Here is a 16,753-nt window from a genome sequence, read left to right on the forward strand (position 1 = left end):
GCATATTCCTCTTCCTCAGCTAACCCTTTAAAGGTTATTCATTCCCACTGTTCTATCTTTGGCCCTCTGCACCTGTCATTGAAAATGATCTCATTTACTTGATCTCATTTACTTCAGTAATTTCAGCTATACTCAATTATCATTATCACTTAGATTTCCAGCCCAGGTTCTCTTTTCTCAGGCTCAGACCCATGTGTCCAATTTTGTGCTAGATATTTTAATGTGTACCTTCCCAGGTGCATCAGATATTTGCAAAATTAAACTCATTGTCCACCCCCTTTACCTGCCTTATCTTGTTTGGTCTTGTGTATTTTACAGATTTTGGCATTATCTTCTTCCCTTATCATTTGGGCAGAAGGTGAAAATTTTTAATTCTTCCTTCTGCTTTTCTCCTCACATCTAATTCATTTTCAGTCATTTTAATTTTTACCTCTCAAATATTTCTATAATTCCTTCTCCTCACCTTTGGTGCCCTCTAACTATATATTAGGCTTGTATTGTTTGTTGTCTGGAATTCTCATTAGTTTTTCTTGTACCAATAGAACCATGTCAGCCAGACTCCATGGTGACCGAGTTGAAGTGCAAAGCTTATGTTGTCTGTTCACTTCTTTTTTTTTCTTCTTCTTCTTCTTTTTTTATTGGTTGTTCAAAACATTACAAAGCTCATGATATATCATCTTTCATACATTTGACTCAAGTGGGTTATGAACTCCCATTTTTACCCCAAATACAAATTGCAGAAATCACATCAGTTACACACTCATATTTTTACATAATGGCATATTAGTGACTATTGTATTCTGCTCCCTTTCCTATCCCCTAGTCTGTTCACTTCTTGATGTATCCTTCAGTGATCCTGTACTTGCAGGATCAAGTCGCAGCCATCCCGACATGGTTTGGTTCTAGTTGCAGCCTCATTTTCCTGCTTTGTCTCCCACCACTTACTGTTCCAACATCACCAGACTGCTTGTTATTCTCTTCATGTGTCACATCATTTCTTCTCTCTGTGCTCTGGCTTATGTTGGCACCCTTGCTTGGAATGTGCTCCTCATATAAGGTCATGATAAAACATTCATCAAATACTAACCTTATTTCCTAGAGAGCTTGCCATGGTCTATTTCAGACAAAGTGTTGCCTTCACTAAGTTGTCTAGCAGTATCTGTGTTTCTCTTATGTAGCACTTGCATCATTCTGCCTTATTGCATCAACCTGTCAATTGATAGAGACCTTGAGACCTAGAGATAATAGGTTGCATCTGAAAACAAAACTCTACTAAATATTTGAGTTGAAACTCTTCCCCCACTAGTTGCTTCTTGTCCCTGCCCCCACATTATTCGGTGTGTTAATTTTCCTGGGAATTTGCTTCTTTTTTCTCCCCTCATTACCAGTGGAATTCCTACTCATCTGCAAAGGTTTTAAAATTCCATTTCCACTAAATCTTTCTGCATCTCTCCCTCATCCCATCCCACTACATGTATGATTTCCTACTGTTAATAGCTACGTTACTTTCTTTAAACATGTAACAAAGTTGATCCAGTATTACTCGGTATATTCAGATACTTGTCTCTCCCCACTCTTCCAATTTAACATCATTCTCTAGATTACTTACTGTATTCCAGGTAGTTTACCAGGGGATGTCCTAGAGGATGTCCCTAAAGGGCTTATAGGCTGGTTAACAGATACATTTTAGTCCATGAGAAGAGTTCCATTTGTCAGATTTCTATAGTTGTGACAAAATACCTGAGATAAAAAAGGAGGAAAGGTTTATCTTTGCTCACGGTTTCAGTCCATGGTTGCTTGGCCCTGTGTGGCAGAACATAACAACAGCAGTGCATGGTGGAAGAAGTTGCTCAACTTATAGGAGCCAGGAAGCAAAGAGAGACGGAGGAAGGGGCCAGGGTCTCATTATCTCCTTCAAGGGCACACGCTCCATATATGTAATTTTGTATAGCAATGAGGGTCTCCCTTCATTTCCATGCAATTTCCCTTTTCTCTCCCTTTCCCTCCCATCTCATGACTCTGTTAAATGTTAATCTTTTCTTCCTGCTCTTCCTCCTTGCTCTGTTCATAGTTGCTCTCATTATATCAAAGAAGACATTTGGTATTTGTTTTTTAGGGATTGACTAGCTTCACTAAGCATAATCTGCTCTAGTGCCATCCATTTCCCTGCAAATTCTATGATTTTGTCATTTTTTATTGCTGTATAGTACTCCATTGTGTATAGATGCCACATTTTTTTTATCCATTCATCCATTGAAGGGCATCTGGGTTGGTTCCACAGTCTAGCTATTGTGAATTGTGCTGCTATGAACATCAATATGGCAGCATCCCTATAAGAGGTTGTGAGGGGAATGGGAAAATAAACAAGGAGAGTAATGAATTACAGTAGATGGGGTAGAGAGAGAAGAAGGGAGGGGAGGGGAGGGGAGGGGGGATAGTAGGGGATAGGAAAGTTAGCAGAATACAACAATTACTAATTGGGCATTATGTAAAATTGTGGATGTATAACCAACGTGATTCTGCAATCTGCATTTGGGGTAAAATTGGGAGTTCATAACCCAATTCAATCTAATGTATGAAATATGATATGTCAAGAGCTTTGTAATGTTGTGAACAACCAATAAAAAAAAAAATAGCACTCCTCCATCTTAAAAAAAAAAAAAAAAAAAGGGCACACGCTCCAATGACCTAACTTCCTTCCACTAGGCCCCACCTCCTAAGGATTCCAGCACCTTCCAGTGGTGCTGCTGGGTGGTAATCAATCTTCAGCACATTGAGGATCCAAACCATAACAACTTGTCATCTTAAGTGATACCATCTATTTATCTATCTATTTATTTATTTATTTACTTATTTATTTAATGCAGAAACCTGTTAGAGTGTGTTCCAGACTGGGCTTGTGAAGCAAAGAAGCTGGAAATATTAGATGTGAGCTATAATCTTCTCACAGAAGTTCCTATGCGGTATGTATGCATAAGTGTGTATATATATATATATATATATATATATATGGAGAGGGAGAGGGAGAGGGAGGGAGATAGAGAATGTGTGTGTGTGTGTGTGTGTATTGTGTGTATTTAACTATTTCCCTAGATTTGGGTTAGTTCAGTTGACTTTGAGGTGATGTGATGTGCAAAGAGGGATATAGTGATGGCTAATGCAAATGATAAGAAACTTTTTATTATGAATTTATTAAATTGTTATTAATATTAGTAAATATACTGAATTTTTAATATTAATAAATGCTATCTAGACTTAGAATCTAAATGTATTTATTCTAGAAAATGTTTTAGTTTAGATCTCCTCTCTGTTGCTTATCTTTCTAAATTCACTCTTTCTCAGAATGACTTTTAGTGACTTCCTTCTATTCTACATGGTGGATAATGCTCAGGCACTTGTTGGTGATTGTATAATCTAGAAGCAGTGTGTTTCTAATGATTGTTTGACTTTATTAAATAGCCTAGGACATACTTAGAAAGAAAGATATAAGTAAGTTCTTATTTGTTTCTTTGTACCGTCCCCCTTAGAATTCTGAGTAGCTTGAGTCTTAGGAAACTGATGGTGGGACACAATCATGTCCACAGCCTTCCGGTGCTAGTGGAGCACATCCCTCTGGAGGTGCTGGATATCCAGCATAATGTTCTCACCAAGTTGCCGGACACCCTCTTCTCCAAGGCCTTAAAGTGAGTACCAGAGGATTTATGTTTTAAAAGAACAAAATCATTGACTGAACGCATTACATTGATTTGTCATTGGAGTGATTTTTGGAACTGTATTTATCTGATAAATAACTGTGGGTGGAAACTTGGTTGCAGTTTTTTTTTAATTTTTTTTTTAGTTGCAGATGGACACAATATTTTTATGTAGTGCTGAGGATCGAACTCAGTGCCTCACATGTGCGAGGCAGGCGCTCTATCATTGAGCTACAGCTCCTCTGAGCTACAGCCCCAGCCCTTGGTTGCAGGGTTTTTTTTTTTTTTTTTAATATTTATTTTTTAGATGTAGTTGGACACAGTGCCTTTATTTTGTTTATTTATTTTTATGGGGTGCTGAGTATTGAACCCAGGGCCTCGCACATGCTAGGTGAGCGCTCTACCTCTAAGCCACAACCCCAGCCTCTTGATTGCGGTTTTTTTTTTTTTTTAATATTTATTTTTTTAGTTTTCGGTGGGCACAACATCTTTGTTTGTATGTGTGCTGAGGATCGAACCCGGGCCGCATGCATGCCAGGCGAGCGCACTACTGCTTGAGCCACAACCCCAGCCCATGATTGCAGTTTTTAATGAAAGAAAATATGGCAGTGTTTCATGTGGCAGTAATCTTTAACTCAAAGTCATAACCATCAAACACTTAAGTTTTTGTGTTGTAAACAGTTTCAGATTGGTTGGGAAAGTTCACACTTTCATTGCAGAAAATGAATACAGTTATGACATTTAAAGAGAAATTGCAACATTTAGATATAGCTTGTTTGAGCAATTTTCAGCTTTTGCATTGTGCAGGAAAGGACATAGGGCTAAAACCAACTTAATTCTAGTTTTGCCAAACCATCTTCGAATTGCATCCATATTTGCACAACTTTTTTGGCTACCTACTTTGAAAACTATGCATTTAAAGGTAATACCCTTCCAAAACGTATTGTTTCCCATCTCCTTGTAAATTAACAAATAGATTATTTGTATTTTAAGATCTTTAATCAGGTTTACCTAATGTGTATGTTATCTTTAAATGACAACCTTTTTTTTTAGTCACTGTTCTTGTCTTTTTTATGGTTCTGGAACTCAAACCCAGGGTCTCACTCATGCTAGACAAGTGTTCTACCATTGAACTACATCCCCAGTCCAAGAAAACTTTTTATTTATTTTTATTTGCTCTTTTTAAAGATACACAACAGTTGAGTATATTTTGACATATTATACATCATGGAGTATAACTTATTCTAATTAGGGTCCCATTCTTGTGGTTGTACACAATGTAGAATTTCACTGGTGGTGTATTCATAGGAGAGTTATGTCCAATTCATTCTACTATCTATCATGTACTCATCCCTACTCCCTTCCCATCCTTCCTTTTTGCCTAATCCACTGAATTTGTATTCTTCCTTCCCTCTGTGTGTGGAATCCACATATCAGAGAGAGCAGTTAGCCTTTGGTGTTTTGGGATTGGCTTATTTTATTTAGCATGTTAGTCTCTAGATCCATCCATTTACCAGCAAAAGTCCTAAAGTCATTCTTCTTTATGGCTGAGTAATAGTCCATTTTATATACACTCACACACACACATCACATTTCTCTTTTTTAAAATATTTTTTCTCTTTAAATTTATTTTAATTTGTTATATATGACAGCAGAATGCATTTCAATTCATATTACACATACGGAGCACAATTTTTCATGACTCTGGTTGTACACAAAATAGAGTCACACCATTTGATATATCACATTTTTTAATCCATTCATCATTTGTTGAAGGGCACCTAGGTTAGCTCCACAGCTAAAACTGTTTTTTTTCAAAATATGGAGATCACAGTACTGTCATTAATTTAGAGATATGAAGAAAACAGATGAGCAATAGTAATTTAACACAGGGTTACATGAAACATACAGAAAGCATTTAGATAGGGTGTGGTGATATACATCTGTATTCTTAGTTACTTGGGAGGCTGAAGCAGAAAGTCTGAAGTTAGCCTGAGCAATTTAGACCTGTCTGAAAAAATAAAAAGGATTGGGATGCAGCTAGAAAAATTACTTGCCTAGCCCTTTGCCTATACCACAAAATAAAAACAACAAAACATTTATCCTACAAGTTTTTTTTCTGTTTAGTAACATATATCTCTTTATGTATAATATCCTTGGTTGGTTATTCCTCAGAATAAAATCTTTGGAGATTCTAATATTTTGAAGGAAATTTTGCTTTGGAAAAATTTGTGTGGAGTCTTGATGCAGTGGTTAGTTAACAAGTATTTATTAGTAATATGTGACATTGCATTTAGTTATGCAGTATTAATAAAATTAGTTTACAGTCTGCCAGGTGTGGTGTTGCACACCTGTAACCCCAGCAGCTGGGGAGGCTGAGGCAGGAGGATTGTGAGTTCAAAGCCAGCCTCAGCAAAAGCAAGATGCTAAGCAACTCAGTGAGACCTTATCTCTAAAGTAAAATACAGAATAGGGTTGTGGATGTGGCTCAGTGGTTGATTGCCTCTGAGTTTAATCCCTGGTACAAAAAAAAAAAAAAATTAGTTTACAATCTTAGAATCTGTAGTAAGGAAGTCACTTAGCTATGTGAAGCTATCAATTTATTTTATACTGACTGCACAGAACAATTTTAGGATAAAGACATGGCAGACACACACTAACTACCCTCAGTAATTTAAAAGCTAATTAGGGATGTGGATCATACAACATGAAGAAGATTTAAGAACACACAAATTTAAGAATATTGGCTTCCTTTTATCAAAAATACTCTATGCATAGTAAACACCATACTGGGAAATTCTTAAGTCATATCATGTTTTACCTATGAGATTGGCACAGATTAACCTGAATTATGATACTTTCAGTGTTGGCAAAAGTGCGAGTGCACTGGCAGTCTTGCATTCATCTTAAGGGAGTGCAATTTGGTATAGTCTTTCTGGAGCTCAGTTTAACAATATGTTTAAGAAATCTTTAAAATATATATCCTTTGATTCCATAAATTCTGTTTCTAGAAATGTATCCTATAGAAATAACTAGGTAAGGACCCAAAAGTGTTCATTACAGTGTCTATAATAGAAGAAAAGCAACAGCCTATATATCCATTATTAGGGGATTATTATGGGATTGGTTAAAAAAATAATGATGTTGTTAAAACCAGACAATTTTTTCTGAAGCGTGTCTTCAAAATTTAGATATCTGTGAACACAGAATGCAATAATAATGTCCTTTCAGTAGACATACAGATGGTAATAGATGAGGCTAGGTTAGAGTTGGTTTACTGCAGAAACCTGGGAAAATAGTCACACCATATTATTTCTCCTGTCGTTGGCTTGCATAGTCGAGTAAAAGGAACTTTGGTTTGGATAGATCAATTAGAGTAAAATACCTGGAGAAAGTGGTATTTTGTTGTTGTTGTTGTTGTTTTGTGAGTTTGGGAGCTTGGAATGGCAGCATTCCTTACTGAGGGAGCATGATGGTTTCTATAGAAGGTGGCAACAAACACAAAGGAAATGATGAATTTTGTGTGTTCTGTCAGTCTCAGATACTTGAATGCATCTGCAAACAGTCTGGAGTCTTTACCTTCTGCCTGTGCTGGGGAGGAAAGTCTGAGTGTGCTGCAGCTGCTTTACCTGACCAGCAACCTCCTCACAGATCAGTGCATACCTGTCCTTGTGGGGCATCCACACCTTCGAATCTTGCATCTCGCAAACAACCAGCTACAGACCTTTCCCGCAAGGTGAATGAATGTAAAATGTTATGCTTTGGGATCATAACAATAATTCTGCATTTGTCAGACTAAATCATAGGTTTCTAACTGTGACACTTCCTTTATAAGTTGACTGGCTTACTGATACTGTGATTTCACTAGTCCCAAAGGAAAAAATCTCATCTTAATAGTTTGTACCCAGTTATTAAATACCAGTACCAAGAGAAATTATGGTTAAAATGTGTTTACTTTTTAGTTCTAATCATTTAATAATTATCTGAGAACGTTCAACCTGGGAAAGTACAACCTTATGAAATAAAGAAATTCTGAAGATAATTTTTTCTTTTATCTTTTTAGCACTGTATTACAAATATTGTTGTCTGTTTACTATATGCATATATATGTATATATAAGATGCCTACTCTATGCCAGATACTAGGTACTAGTTGGTTCTCAAGGAATCTAGAGCCATATTGAGGAAATACACAAGTATCTGGGCAGTTGCTATACAGTGTGACAAATGCTAGGTGTTAAAGATGGGCACAGGTTGCCAGCTCTGCTATACAGAGCTTGGGGTGGATGAGGCCTGGAGGAAGAGATGAACAGAAGCTAGCCAGGCTACTCTGTAAGAAGATAAGAGAGATGGTTAAGGCTCTCAAAGTTTTAGACAGTGTTGGTAGAGAAATATCTTTCAAAATACACTTGATTAAAAAACAATTTTACACCAGAAAAATCCATCTATACCATGAAATTATTAATTAAAAATTATACTTTTATAAGTAAGAACATGGAGGAAATGTCATGATACAATTTGAATTAAATGTCATAAAATTATACAATGTTTAATATAATTTGCATGATTCTGATTTTGCAGATTTTCTTGGAAATGTGATAAATTCAGAAAAAAATGAGTTTAATTATTAAAATATTAAGGGTTTTTGAACATTCATGAAATGAGAGTAGAGTTTAAGATAACAAACAGCCCAGCAGCTCGGGAAGCTAACCCAGTGGCTAGGAGGCCGAGGCAGGAGAATTGCAAGTTCAAAGCCAGTCTCAGCAAAAACAAGGCGCTAAGCAACTCAGTGAGATCCTGTCTCTAAATAAAATACAAAATGGAGCTGGGGATGTGGCTCAGTGGTCGAGTGCCCCTAAATTCAATCCCTGGGACCACCACCCCCTGCTCAAAAAAAGAAAAAAGAAGACAAACAGTATGAACTCGGTTATTTTCTTGAAATAGTTCAAACAGTGACATTTAAATTGAATGTAGAATCTTAGTTTTAGGATGTAGTAGATATCTTAAAATCTTATCACATTAATTTAAGTAGCCTCATTGATAGACCACTGACAGAATATATTCATTTGTGAAACTGATGAATAATACCAGATTTTCTGTTCTGAAACTAATGACTCTCACCCAATTTGATGACACTCTTGTTGGAGGGATCAAAAGCAGGCTAATATAAAACTGAAAACATGTGAAAGAAAATGAAAATAAAAAGTATTAAAGATGAGAAATAGGAAGAGATGACACAAAATTAGAGTGATCCAATTATAAAACTAAATGGAATTTAGGAGCCATGTATTTAAGAACATACTAATTTTATATTGAGTAGCAATCCTCTATCAGGGCATTTCCTGAACAATATTAAAACTCAGGTACAATTCAAGTCTTCTTTCTTTTGTACAATTTTCAGAATCTATCACAGTTGTGGGTACTTGGAAAGAAGCTGATTAAGATATGAATACTGCAATTCTATTTACAAGTTAGAAAAATCAAGGTAGGAAGTAGCATAAGGGCAAAGCATGAAAATTGGACATGGGAATGTTTAAAATATATTAAGTTAAAAAAATAAGTAATAATTCAGGCATGGTGGTGCACACTTGTAATCCCAACTATTCAGCCTGCAGAATTATAAGTTTAAGACTAGTTTAGGCAATTTAGCAAGACTCTGATTCAAACTAAAAAAATAAAGAGGGCTGGGGTTGTAACTCAGTGGTAAACCACCCCTGAGATTAATCCCTAGTACTAATCACACACAAAAGTTATAAAACAATTCATCTTTAATATTACAACATTTTTAAAATTTGAAAAATACAGTTTTATGCTTTAAAGATAAGAATACTATTACCAAAATGTCATCAGGGATTATCTCTGGTAGCAGAATTAAGAGGGTTTTTATTTTCTATTTTCTCATTTATTTTAGTGATTATGCATTATTGTACTAAAGAAAATTTTTTAGTTAAAATATTTGTGGATTTTTTAGCAATAGAATATTTGTGAAAGATAGGACATGAAATTAATGTAAAACAAATACTCATTTGAGAAATTTGGTAGGAAATTCAATAAAATTATAATAATTACTCTTTCAGGTTGCTAGTTTATTGCTAATTATTTTCTGAACTTTTTCTCCATATTATAGCAGTTTATTTTTATAATTTTTTAAACCAATAAATTAGAGCAGTTGGTATTCTGGATAAGGGTGTTGATTTTAGGAGCACTTTGAGTCCCAAGCATAGTGCTGTGTGTACAAACAAGAGCCTGATAAATATTTAGTGGAGATAAATTAGGTTTTGAATAGGTAACTAGAAATTTAAATCTGAAAGGAATCTTGGTGATGATTTAGTACAATTTCTTCATTTTATAGCTGAGGCTGTTGAGGTCTGTTTGATAGTACTATACTAGTTAGCTACTAATATAGCTAATTAGTGGTGAAGCAAGGACTAGAATTAATCTCTTAACAATAGACCCATGCTTTTTCAGCTCCTTGCAAGTTAGATAACAGGAAGATGTGTGTGTTCAACAGCTTTCAGAAAATCAAGGGCACTGTCAGCCCTCAAAACACACTTGAGTGGGAGATCAGGTACAAAGATAGCAGAGCCATTTATGGTGGAGAGCCTGACTGGTGTCCAGTTGTTTCCTATCACTAGTCCTCTGAGGTCCAGTCCTCTCAAGTACACCAAGCTGGCCTTCCATGCTCAGGGGCTGTAAAATAGCACTTACTTGGCAGTTGTTGTTGTTTTGGTGTAATGTGGTATTTTGATATTTCTTTTTCAGTAAACTAAATAAATTGGAGCAATTGGAGGAACTGAACTTAAGTGGCAACAAGCTTAAAACCATTCCTACAACCATAGCCAACTGCAGAAGGCTGCACACCCTTGTTGCACACTCTAACAACATCAGCATTTTCCCAGAAATATTGCAGTTGCCTCAGATCCAGGTAATTTGATGTGCTGGAAGAAGTCCTGGTGGGGGAAATAGCCAGCGTGTGAATGAGATGCCTTTTTTTGAAGCAGGGTGGAGGGGGTGTGTGCTGGGTTAGAACCTGCCTCACACTTGCCAGGCAACTGTGGGTCATGTCCCCAGTCCAGAGATGCTTCTCTTCTTAGAAGGAAGAAGAAAGGAGTGTAAATGAGATTGTTCTTTTATAAGGAAGAAATAATATTCTAACATACTCAGATTGGAATTCAAGTATGCTTAATTCATTCCTGGGAAGAAACTAAGTTATCCTTAGAAGATATAGTAGGAGATTGACTATTGGAAATAAAGAACTAAACTAGAATTTATTTTATTTTGATTTCTGTTTCTTCTCAGTTTGTAGACCTAAGTTGCAACGACTTGACAGAAATTCTAATTCCAGAGGCTCTGCCTGCTACGTTACAAGACCTTGACCTAACTGGAAACACAAATCTGGTTCTGGAACACAAGACACTGGACATGTTTAGGTGGGGAAAACAATCTGAAATTAAATCCACATGTGTCTAGAGGCCCACCAATCATCTGTGGATCTTCTTTAGGACTGTGGACTCTCAGTTAATTAAAGGAACAGAATGAATTAGATCAGAAAGACCTTAGGTTCTCTTCTTTGATTTTGATTCAGCTATAAATGGATGTTCTATTTCATAGTCAGTCCATTTATGTACAACTAAGTGCCATGTGGAATATTTTTACATGGAAGGCACAGATATTTTAGGTGGCACAGGTCACATTACAACATCTGAGAGACAGTATATGTTAATTCATGCACCAAAGCTTTATTGTATTACAATACTTAAAATAAATAGATGGTTGGCTGAAACTTACATGTCCCATTAATTGTAATGATATTTGTCTCTGTTTTTCCTCCTATCCCTTTCCTTTATTCTGCATCCAAGCCAGCGGGTTCATCATACTACTTTCTTTTAGCCTGTCTGGAAATACATCTTAGTCTTTCAAGAGATTGTTTTATAAAAACATGTTATTGTTTGGATAGTTTTTTAAAAATATAATAGACAATATGGTATAACCTTCTTTCCTTCTACAGCCACATCACAACCCTGAAAATTGATCAAAAACCATTGCCAACCACAGATTCTACTGTTACATCAACCTTCTGGAGCCATGGACTGGCTGAGATGGCAGGACAGAGAAATAAGTGAGTATGTCGGCCATAGAGGCTAAGAAAGAAAAAAAGCAGCTCCTGCCATCTGGGGACTGGGCTGATGCTCACAGCTGGGCCACAGTAGTTCTGTTGTGCATAAACAAATCACAGAATGTCACCATCAGATAAGATCCCTGAGACTCAAGTAAAGTAAACAAAATGAATGTGCAGGCCACAGAATACCCAGCAGCCCCCTCACAGCTCTTTCCTCATGCTAATTTTCCTTCTCTGTTGATAAGATTTATTGAGGGACTCAACTCTGTAATTGCCCCGATTTCTGATAGCCTACAATGTGATATGATCCTCCATTTCTCAGACTCTCCCAAAAGTGACCCATCCAAAGCCCACATCCTATACTAGGTTCTTTCCAGCACCCTCTTTTTATACAGTCCAGGATTCCATGGTGTGCATTCTTCCTTCCTGCAAGGAATACTAAACCCAACTTCAACCATAGGTATGCTGTGATGGTCTTTGGAATTGAAAGACAACATCGATGAAGCCAGTCTCTAATCACTTCTACAGGAACATATGTCACCTTGCCAGCCTTTAACAGTCTTGCAAAGCTGTGTAAATTGCCCATGAATGGGACTGAATTTCACCTTTCCTTAGGACATCAGGTCTTACAAATCCTGCTTACTTCTGGGGACATTTTTCATGTATAAAAATTTATCACATTCTTCTCTACCTTCAGTTAATAATTATTTATTTACTTTTGGTCCTGGGGTTTGAATTCAGTGGTGCATTTACTACTGAGATACTACCACAGCCCTCCCCCACCCCCTTTTTTTTGAGACAGGGTCTTGATAAGTTGCTTAGGGCCTCGCTAAGTTGCCTGGGCTGGCCTTGAACTTCCAATCCTCCTGCCCCAGCCTCCTGAGTTGGCTTGGATAATAGTCATGCATCACTGTACCCCGCAAATAACCAATTTTTAAAAGGATGCTCCCTGAGGAATAATTGTTTACCAGAAGCTTTCTTTGATGATTGTATTTCTTATCTTTCTATTCTAGGCTATGTGTGTCTTCCCTAGCTATGGATAACTTTGCAGAGGGGGTTGGAGCTGTATATGGCATGTTTGATGGGGACCGAAATGAGGAGCTTCCACGCCTGCTGCAATGTACAATGGCAGATGTGCTTTTGGAAGAGGTACAGCAGTCAACAAATGACACAGTTTTCATGACCAACACTTTTTTGGTATCTCACAGGTAAGCAGGTGGGTTGAATAATCCCTAACTCAGCTCTACCTTTGGAAAATAAATCTGAGTCAGAAGGTGAAGGTCTAAATTATGGGTGCCAGATCAAGGAGAGACCCACTCCTTCCATGATTATACATCTCAGTATCAGCAGGGATTGTGGGAACATTGGCATGTCATAGAGCCTTTGGAGTCATGTGCCCTCTCTGTTGAACCCAAAGGCTGCTCTTTATGTATAGAAGATTGTGTTTTTATGGATGTATTTGTTCTCCAAAGAGTCAAAAGCCTACAAAAGGTTAACATGCACTGGTCAGATTCATTTGTTTAGAATACTTTGTACTGGAGATTTACCCAACTAAGGTTTTTCATTCAAGTCTAAACCACTGAACCAGATATGGTGGCACATTCCTGTAATCCCAGTGGTTTGGGAGGCTGAGGCAAGACAAGTTCAAAGCCAGTCTCAGATATTTAGCAAGGCCCTAAGTAACTTAGACTCTGTCTCAAAACAAAAAAAGGGCTGAGGATGTGACTCAGTGGTTTAGTACCCCTAGGTTCATTTTCCTGGTGTCCCCCACAAAAAAGTCTAAGCCACTTAAGGGCAAAACTCCCAACTACTGAAAATCTTAGTAGGTAATGGAGTGTCTTGCACATCTGGTGGGCTGCATAAAAGGATATGAACAACTAAGAGGCTGTAAACTTGTATACTCAAGGCTGAAATGGAACAGTCTGGAGCTCAGGCCAGTTTTAACTGTCATTTACACAAAGCATTGTGTTGGAAAAGGAGTCCACTTTTCTATAGAACTGAGCTGGATACTTGACAAAATTAAGGGTTTTGGAACTCAATTAAGAAGTACCTTCGAAGAACCAGGCAAGGTACCATGCATTTTTCATCCTCTTTTTTTTTTTTTTTTTTTTTTAAATACTGGGGATTGAACCCAGGGATGCTTTACCAATGAATTACATCTCAGTCCTTTTTATTTTTTATTTTGAGACAGGGTCTCACTAAGTTGCTGAGAATCTCATTAAGTTGCTGAGGCTGGCCTTGAACTTGGTATCCTCCTGTCTCAGCCTCCCAAGTTGCTGAGATTAGAGGCCTGTGCCCTGTGCCCTGTGCCCAGCTTCATCCTATATCTTTAATTATCAAAACAAAGCAAACAGGTAGATATTTTATCAGAGAAATTTCTTAGAGAAATAACTTGATGAGAATATGTAGCCAATAAATGATAGAGCTGGAATTTGAAACTAGATTCTTCTGGTAGTATCTGCTCTGTGTTAGTATTGTGTCCTAAGGGCAGGCAGTTCTCAATGTATTTTTCCAGGACTGGTATCCTGACCATCTTCAGAAACTTATTAGGCCAGCCCCTTGCCCAGTGAATCAGAAGCTCCAGGGCTAGGTCCAGCAATCTATGCTCTAACAATCATCAGACTCTCCAGATGATTCTGATATGCTGAAGTTTGAAAACCCCTGATTTAGGAAGACTTTGATCAGACAGACAAGCAATAGAGAAAGATGCACCTGCACTGTCCATCCCCCACTCTCTCTGTAAAGTTCTTTTTTTCCCATCAGCTGAGAGTCAAAGGCAGTATCACCCATAGCAAGAGTCAGCCTTCAGGTGGATAGGGGTGAGGCTGCTTCACAATCCTATGGCAGAAGAATGAGGGAAGGATGGGTATGAAAGACTGCCACTTTTAAACTAGCCACTGTGTCCTCATTTTTCTTTCTTTTTAAACAGGAAATTAGGAATGGCTGGTCAGAAGCTGGGTTCCTCTGCTCTTCTGTGCTACATCCGCCCTGACACTGCTGATCCAACAAGTAGTTTTAGCTTGACTGTGGCTAATGTTGGCACGTGCCAAGCAGTCCTGTGCCGAGGTGGGAAGCCAGTGCCCCTTTCGAAAGTTTTCAGCCTGGAACAGGACCTGGAGGAGGCACGAAGGGTGAAGGATCAAAAAGCCATCATTACAGAGGTGCATCTCGCTTTCTGCCAGTCACTTTTGCTTCCCAATTCTAGCGAAAAGTGCTTTGAATGGAGGCAGTGAAGGTCCATTTTCTTCCTGTCATACCTTGTAAATTGTATTCAATGTAGTAAATGTTCATTTCAGATGGTTTCAGTAAGAGCGCTAGAAGAAAATCTGAGCAGTTAAGGACTAGCAAAAAGAAGAAGCAAAATTAATTTAAAAAGTCCTAATTTGCAATTAGGACTTTTAAATGAATAGCTAACAAGTAAAATGAATGTTGTGTCTCATTTAGTTCCCAGCTCATCTACTTTGCTATTCCAAACAAGAAAAAAGATTTCTATTTATTTTTTTATTTTTATTTTTTGGTACCAGGGATTGAACCCAGGGGCACGTAACCATTGGCTACATCCCCAGTCCCCCACTTTTAAAATATTTTTTATTTTAAGACTGGGTCTCTTTGAGTTGCTTAGGGTCTCACTAAATTGCCGAGGCCTGACCTTGAACTTGTGATTCTCCTGCCTAGCCTTCTAATTCTCTGGGATTACAGGTGTGTACCCCGATGTCTGGCTCTACTTAATCTATTTTTTTTTTAATGGATTGTTGTGCTTTTGGTGTTAGATCTAAAACCTCGTTGGCAAACTCAAGATACTCATATTTTCTTCTGTGTTATCTTCTAGGTATTTTATAAAAGTTTTGATTTTTACACTTAGGTCTTAGTCTGTTGTGAATTAATTTTTGTGAAAAGCGTAAGGTCTGTGTCTAGATCTTTTTTTTTTTTTTTTTTCATGTGATGTCCAGCTGTGCTGGCACCATTTTTTAAAAAGATTATTCTTTCTCCACTGTATTGCCTTTGCTCCTTTTTCAAAGATCAGTTGGCTATTATTTGTGTGGACTCTACCACTGAGCTACATCTTTCCTACCCCACTTTGTTTTAGACAGGGTACTAAGCTGCCAAAGCTCGCCTTTAACCTTAGCTTCTCCTGTTTCAGCCTCCCAAGTATCTGGGGTTTCAGGTGTGCGCCACTGCATTTTTATGTTATTTTAACCATGAATAATTTTTATCTATTATTTTCCAAGTACTATTCCTTTAGAGTTTTGTTTAATATTACAATAACCCCCATTTTATTTTCATTTTCCAGATGATGAAAATAGTTTAGTTTGTGGCAAATTCTGATTAATAAAGCCAGAGAGTGACTGCAAGTGTCAAATTAATTTATTGATGATTTCAGAGTTTTTGTTTTTTGGTTTTTTTTTGGTTTTTTTTGGAGAAAAATCAATAAAATCAATTTCCACATATGAAATTCCCAACCTGCACCCAGGGATTTCCTTTTCATCTAAGTTTAGAATGATAGGGGATCCTATTTTAATCTGCTGTTCATTCTTGGTGCAGCCCTACAGAGTAGGTAAATTATGCTACATATTTCAGACTTTCCCTTTAGGCCAAATAACCATAGAGATCATTTAGGACTTTAGCTACTTAGAGTTTTATCCATTGGAAGTCTTTTCAGTTACCAACTGCCTTTAAATGAGAAATTATTTTTAGTGATATATCTGAGTTTTGACCTAAGAGTACTAGGGATGGGAGAATTAAAGACAATTTTGCTCATTATATGTCTAACATGTTCCTCGCAGCATATCCTTCATGTCAGGACAAATATCTTGTGGCTCAAGCAGTAATGTGCTCGCCTGGCATGCGTGGGGCACTGGCTTCGATCCTTAGCACCATATAAAAAAAATAAAAATAAAGATGTTGTGACCACCAAAAACTGAAAAATATACAATATTAAAAAA

At 37.3% G+C, this 16,753-nt stretch overlaps 1 protein-coding gene across 4 annotated transcripts in view; it reads left to right on the forward strand.

Annotated features, from left to right (window-relative positions):
• Positions 1–16,753, forward strand: part of Phlpp2 (PH domain and leucine rich repeat protein phosphatase 2) — a 70,825-nt gene that overhangs the window by 49,053 nt on the left and 5,019 nt on the right. For all 4 annotated transcript variants that reach the window (XM_078032625.1, XM_078032627.1, XM_078032626.1 and 1 more), the window contains 8 exons: positions 2,868–2,963; positions 3,528–3,683; positions 7,228–7,428; positions 10,454–10,616; positions 10,991–11,121; positions 11,700–11,810; positions 12,824–13,018; positions 14,740–14,971. In XM_078032625.1, coding sequence (XP_077888751.1) covers positions 2,868–2,963; positions 3,528–3,683; positions 7,228–7,428; positions 10,454–10,616; positions 10,991–11,121; positions 11,700–11,810; positions 12,824–13,018; positions 14,740–14,971 — 1,285 coding nt within the window. The remainder of the gene's footprint in view (positions 1–2,867; positions 2,964–3,527; positions 3,684–7,227; positions 7,429–10,453; positions 10,617–10,990; positions 11,122–11,699; positions 11,811–12,823; positions 13,019–14,739; positions 14,972–16,753) is intronic.

Source organism: Ictidomys tridecemlineatus, chromosome 15, assembly GCF_052094955.1.
Source record: "Ictidomys tridecemlineatus isolate mIctTri1 chromosome 15, mIctTri1.hap1, whole genome shotgun sequence".
Taxonomy (NCBI): domain Eukaryota; kingdom Metazoa; phylum Chordata; class Mammalia; order Rodentia; family Sciuridae; genus Ictidomys; species Ictidomys tridecemlineatus.